The sequence below is a fragment of the Lagopus leucura genome, unplaced genomic scaffold (assembly GCF_019238085.1).
Source record: "Lagopus leucura isolate 7727_CA_CO unplaced genomic scaffold, USGS_WTPT01 Super-Scaffold_73, whole genome shotgun sequence".
NCBI lineage: Eukaryota > Metazoa > Chordata > Aves > Galliformes > Phasianidae > Lagopus > Lagopus leucura.
In genome coordinates this window covers 35,389,035-35,395,034 of record NW_024962252.1, presented here as the reverse complement: position 1 = coordinate 35,395,034, position 6,000 = coordinate 35,389,035, and the positions used below count along the sequence as shown (strand labels likewise).

Below are 6,000 nucleotides of genomic sequence, written 5' to 3'. Positions count from 1 at the left end.
AAAAAAAAAAAAAAAAAAAAAAAAAAAAAAGCAAAAAAAAAAAAAACCCACATATCTGTCAGGTATGTGTTCTAAATATTTAATAAAACAAAATTAGTCTGTTCAGTAATCTCAGTTAATTTGATCTTTGTTAAGTGAGCGCCTACTTATAGCAGGCCTGTTTTCACTGTTATACACAGGGAAGAGCAGAAGATACCTCAATTACCTTAAGACTTTTGCATTGGTATTGAGTTACCTCTTTAGTTACCTGTCCTATGTTGCGTGGGTGTTTTGGTTTGGGAGAGAGGGGAGGCATTGTTTGCTTTCTGTTTGTTTTTGCCATGCTGTGCGGAGCTGGTGTTGATTTGGCACTTACATGACGCAGCATGCCATCTCTTAAAGATGTTAAACTTAAGCTCAGAAGCAGTGAAGCTGCTGTATAGGACGGTGCTGTACCCAGGGAATTAAGCCCTGTTGAGCAAGTCAGGAAAAGCTTATAGTTAAACGTGATGCTACTGCACATGTGTGCCAAATCTGATTCTGGAGCAGGCTTGGTCAGCGATTGCTCTGGATCCCCTAAGCCGTTCTTCCTGTGCAAAGCAAACATGTCCAGCTGTGGTTATTAATGCTCATAATATTTCATGTTGCGGAAGTGTTCACGGCATTGTTGAATGCAGTCTCCTCTAGAGATTAAAAAAAATATATATCTTAATTTGTTGTAACTGATTGTCCTCCAAAAAGAGAAATTATGCCAGCAACTTAGTGTGCTTCAACTTATGACACTTTACTTTGATTTTAATAGGTGTCTTTTTAGTTTGTGTTACTCTATGGATTGGCTTGTGCTGAGCTTAAATCATAGTGGTTTAAAAATTGTGCACCTAAATTTCATATTCTGTTTTAAGAGATTATGGGGTTCTACCAAGGGAGATGGGAGCCTATTCCATTGGATGAGATATATAAGCTTTATATAAGCTATATAAACTTTAATGTAGACAGTTATGTGGAGCTCAGAACACTTTGCTTTGTTTGAAATGCACTGGGGTAAATGCAACTTTTATTATTAAAAGATGTTTTAGATACACTCTGTAGTCTCCCTTATATAATCTATATGTCTTATTGGGCTGGAATTCCTTTTGTTTTCAGAGGCCTGGAAGTTAGTGTCTGGGCCTTCTCTGTGTCAAAATGGATCATCAACTCTCTGGTCACAGGGGAAGCATGGTTCCTTTCTACTGTGATGTTGTATTTCCCTATTTACCTGTCTTTAATTCACTTCATGACAATCTAACGCAAGTTTTTCTTTCTAGTCTAATTGAAAAATCTGAGTTCTTCATAGTCATTTTGCCATCTTTTCTTCTTTTAGGTATTTTCACTTTTACAATACAGGACTACAGAACCAGAGGGTTTTATATGTACAAGACTCCTTGGATGCTGATGCCAAAGTTTTTCTTGATCCAAATAAGCTTTCTGATGATGGCACTGTGGCTTTACGAGGTTGGTGACACAACTGTTACCTCCTGAACAAGTCTGGGTCTTCAGTAGTAAGGAATAGTTTGCGACTCTTATCGTGTTTAGAAAACAACAAAATAGTATGACTAGAGTGGCTTGTTAGCATCAAAGTAATCACAGTAGCCATATGTATTTTGTAAAGCCTTTCAGAAGAGCACTTCTAAGCCTGTTATTTTCATAATTAACTGGGTTTATTTTTTGCTGTATCTTTTTCATAAATCTGGAATGTATTCAACTGAAATATGTATGGATCTTGAGGCTTTCTGTAGCTAGAAAAAAATTTTTATGAACTTCTATCAACAGATTATCTTAAAATTTTAGTTTGCGTTCTTAATACAAGCCTGCAAGTTAAGGTAAGACAGAATGAAGTAGCATAACTTCTGTGAGAATCACAAGATGGTTTGTGTTCACTTCAATGTTAACTCATGTTAGCTGTCCATTTTCCCCACTCCTTGTTGGCTTATTGCAGAAGCAAGGCTCTTAAATCTAGAAGCTTTTGAAGTCTTTGCAAGACCAATTGATGAAGACTACAGAAAGGACAGAATTAGGAGACTTTGAGTATAATCTAGTAAAAAAAAATAAAAATCAATATGGCTTTTTCAGAGAGAAGTCCAGCCTTTAAAGTGTGGGATATCAAATCAGGTTCATGCTGCATTTCTGAAAGGCTTATAACAAAGTCTCTTTCTAAATGCAAGTAGAGAGAAGACAGCCATGGAAAATAAGGTGAAAATCCTGGCATTGATTTTAAAATAAATAATGTAAAGACAGTGACAGGAATAACTGTCTAGCTCTCAAAGTAGAAATCACCTGTGTGGCTCTCTCAGGAACTGTGAAAGGACTTGGGCTGTTCTATATATTCTCATATATCTAGAAAAAGGAATGAGCAGAGAGATGGCAGAGTAGGTTGATTATATGGAGTTATCCCATGTAAAGACTGAAGAATAACTGTGAAAAGATGCAGGAAGTAGATAAATTTATGATGCACAAAAAACAAAGAACCTTGACCTTATTTGGAGAGAAATGGATGGGATTCTGAGCTGACCATGACTACTTCAGAAGAATTCTTGGTTTCTAAAAGATAATTCCATGATACTGTCACCCTGGTTCCTTGTACCAACCAAAATAAAGACATTGAATGTCAGAAATAGTTAAGAAAGAAGTGGAGATGAGAACAGAAAACATCGTTATATTTGCAACTCAGGGGTTTATGTGGTACCGTTTCAAAATTAAATATAGTGCCAGCCTGGTCAGCTCCCAAAAGGGGCTCTAAATTATAATTCAGAGAAGGGCAACTGGAAAAAGATTAGAAACAATTGAATGTGTCCAGATCAGTCGATCTGGAAAAGAGAGAACTTAACAGGGATGTGGTAGCAGTCTTCAAAATCCTGCATGGCAATAAGTATGATGGAGAGAGTGCAGAAAGCTTTTTTTTCTATTCTGAAAATGTGAGGATATCAAATGAGGGCAGTGGGAGTTGAGTCCAAAGCAAAGAAGGTGTTTGTTTATCTTGGAAGTAGTAGATTTATTCAACAATGACAGTTGATACAGGGAGCTTGCTGTGGGTTTGAAGGGAAGGTAGAGAAGATCAAGGGAAGGCGTGCACTGATGATGGTTAACAAACCACTTTGTGGAAAGGAAGTTTCTTAAAAATGGTCAGAAGCTGGAAGAATACTTGCAGGAAATAGATGTGCTGTTGTTGCTCTTGCTCTTGCAGGCATCTTGTTACTTCTGAAGAATCCTATATGGATTCTGTTCTGAATCAGAATGACCACCCTTGTTCACCTTATTGGGGTGCATGAGTGGTATGTCTTAAACCTGAAATACTATTAAGTACTTTTTTTTTTTCTTTTCTTTTTTTAGTAATTACTTTCTGGTCTTGATAGGCTTCTGATAATTCAGTCTCTTCAGCTGAGTTGATTTCCAGAAGTGAATTTGATCCTTGTTGGCTGTAATGGAAGATCTTCTGAATTTTTTTCAGAATCATATTTTCCTCAAAATTTGGATAGAACTGCATGTATCTCAGAAGTCGTAGCTGACAGTAATGAATCCATTTGTTTTGTAGTGGGAATTCAGTTTTGATGGTTTTACAGGGTCCAGTTTTCACTGATTGCAATATTGAAGCAGTAATTTCTTTATTTCAGACTTTCGTTTTTGCATTTAAATTCATGTTAATTTCTGTTGTGCTTTTACTGTCTTAGAACTTCAGTTTGTGGTCTCTGCCTATGTGCATTTGCAGTCTCCATCCTTACCACCAACTTCAGGGAAGAATAACTATTGCTCAAATTGTATATCACATGCTGAGTACTAGTGATGCTACTGAACATACTTCCTGAGTACACATGGCTAAACATGAATCTATTTGAGAGGCCCAAGATAAGAAAACTACTGCAAATCCCGAATTACAGTTGGTGTAGTTGCTTGCATTATCTTTAGAAAGTAAATCATCTTGGTGTTTGGTGAGCACAGTCCTTTTAACTGCTTTCAGTTATACCTCTCTTTTGTTGAGATTTGACTAGTGTGTAGTAAATAGTAAAAAGCCATGTGGGAAAAAAACACTTTATTGAAAACTGATTCCTTGTTCAGGTTTTTACTGCATCTTGTTTGTCTCTGATTTTCTAGGTTATGCATTTAGTGAAGATGGTGAATACTTTGCATATGGCCTGAGCTCTAGTGGTTCTGATTGGGTTACTATCAAGTTTATGAAAGTGGAAGGTCCTGAGGAACTTCCAGATACACTGGAAAGAGTTAAATTCAGTTGCATGGCATGGACCCACGATGGGAAAGGCATGTTCTATAACTGCTATCCAAAACAAGATGGGAAAAGCGATGGTAAGTATGGGCTGTACCAGTTGTATGGTATTTGGAAACAAAGTAACTTTTTCTATTAATTTGTGCAACAAATAGTTAATACTAGTTTATATAGTTAGATATCAGATTGTCTTATATGGCCAAAACCTGTATTCAATTAGTGCCCCTTCATTTTTGTCTGCCTGACTCTATCCTTTTCTTAGAAGTTTACTGGCCCTTTTATTTTTTCTAATACAGGCTGTGGTTGACTGGAATTTGATGTCTGGAGACAATTTACTCTAGATCTCTGCTTTGTTATGCTTTTTTTTTTTTTTTTTCTGGGTGTAGGTGAACTGACTTAGGAGTTGACTTGATGAAGAGTAATCTGAGTTATGAGGTTTTTGTTACTCAACCAGACCCGTGGTTCACTGCACAGCAAACCTGAACACTTATGCTAGCAAAACTTAAAGTAGTAGAGAAGGTGGAGTAACTTGCTGGAGAATGTCAATACAGAAGGAATTCAGGAGCTTTCTCTTACTATAAGGGAATGCTACTAATATGTTTCTTCTGAACTTGTGCCCTTTGTGAAACCTTGAAGAGAGTTGAAATTCTATGTCTGTATTTAAATTTGTTGCATGTAGTTTTGCCAAACTTGTAATTTAGACACCCACCATGTGTTGTGTTTATTTTTAAACATATTTGTAGTTCAGAATCTGAAGTATTGCACTGGAAAATGTTGCAAGAAAAAAAAAAGGAAAAATCAAGTAGCACACTGTGCTGCATCTTACAATCCTTAATTTTACTTTCAGCAGATGAAAATAAAACTGTTCCTAAAAACAGTAAATAGCAATAGATCTCCCCTTAATTCCCTAATGTAAGATAGAAGCAGAAACATCTTTAAAGGGTGGCAGAGATTGTTGCTTTTCTTTGATTGTTTGGTATTTCTAGAAAGTGTAGTTTGAAGTGATAAACTCTCACATTTGAAGAAAGTATTGCCTGCAGTAAAAGTCTAACTGTTTGAACAAGGCTGCCACATGATTTGAAGATGCATCTTATAGTAGAGAATGTTTATTGTTTGGAGGGGAATTGTTGTAGCTTCAGTTATTCCTAGTTCTCTCTGCTGAATGGCTCTCTTCTTTTATATGCAAAAAGGTATAGAGGTTTCTGAGGCTTTTATGTGGGTGTTGTTGGATTTCTTTGAGAACTAATTGTTTAATTATCTGCATTTCACTAGGTACTGAGACCTCCACTAATCTGCACCAAAAGCTGTATTATCATGTATTAGGAACTAACCAATCAGAAGATATCCTGTGTGCTGAATTTCCCCATGAACCAAAATGGATGGGTGGAGCTGAGGTATGGTGATAGTGCTGAAGCTTAACATCATCTTTAAAAAAAAGGTTTTTTTGCTTTTTTTTTTTTTTTTTTTTTGTTAGGTTAGATATTAGGAGGAGATTCTTTACTCAGGGGGTGGGTGAGGGACTAGAACAGGTTGCTCAGAGAAGCTATGGATGCCCCATCCCTGGAGGCATTCAAGGCCTGGTTGGATGAGGCCCTAGGCAGCCTGATTTAGTGGCTGACAACCCTGCCCACAGCAGGGAATTGGAACTGGATGGGTTCTAAGATCTTCTCAACCCAAGCTGTTCTGTGAATCTGTTAGAGTTGCAGAGCTTAGCACTGAACTAAAATTTATTGACTTGGAATCATTGACTAAGAATTGCTGAAAGT

The 6,000-nt window shown here is 36.9% G+C and overlaps 1 protein-coding gene across 1 annotated transcript in view; it reads left to right on the top strand.

The window, feature by feature from the left end:
* Positions 1-6,000, top strand: part of LOC122184694 (prolyl endopeptidase) — a 93,792-nt gene that overhangs the window by 9,344 nt on the left and 78,448 nt on the right. The window contains exons 4-6 of the mRNA XM_042879838.1: positions 1,340-1,470; positions 4,105-4,314; positions 5,507-5,628. Of these exons, the coding sequence (XP_042735772.1) occupies positions 1,340-1,470; positions 4,105-4,314; positions 5,507-5,628 (463 nt within the window). The remainder of the gene's footprint in view (positions 1-1,339; positions 1,471-4,104; positions 4,315-5,506; positions 5,629-6,000) is intronic.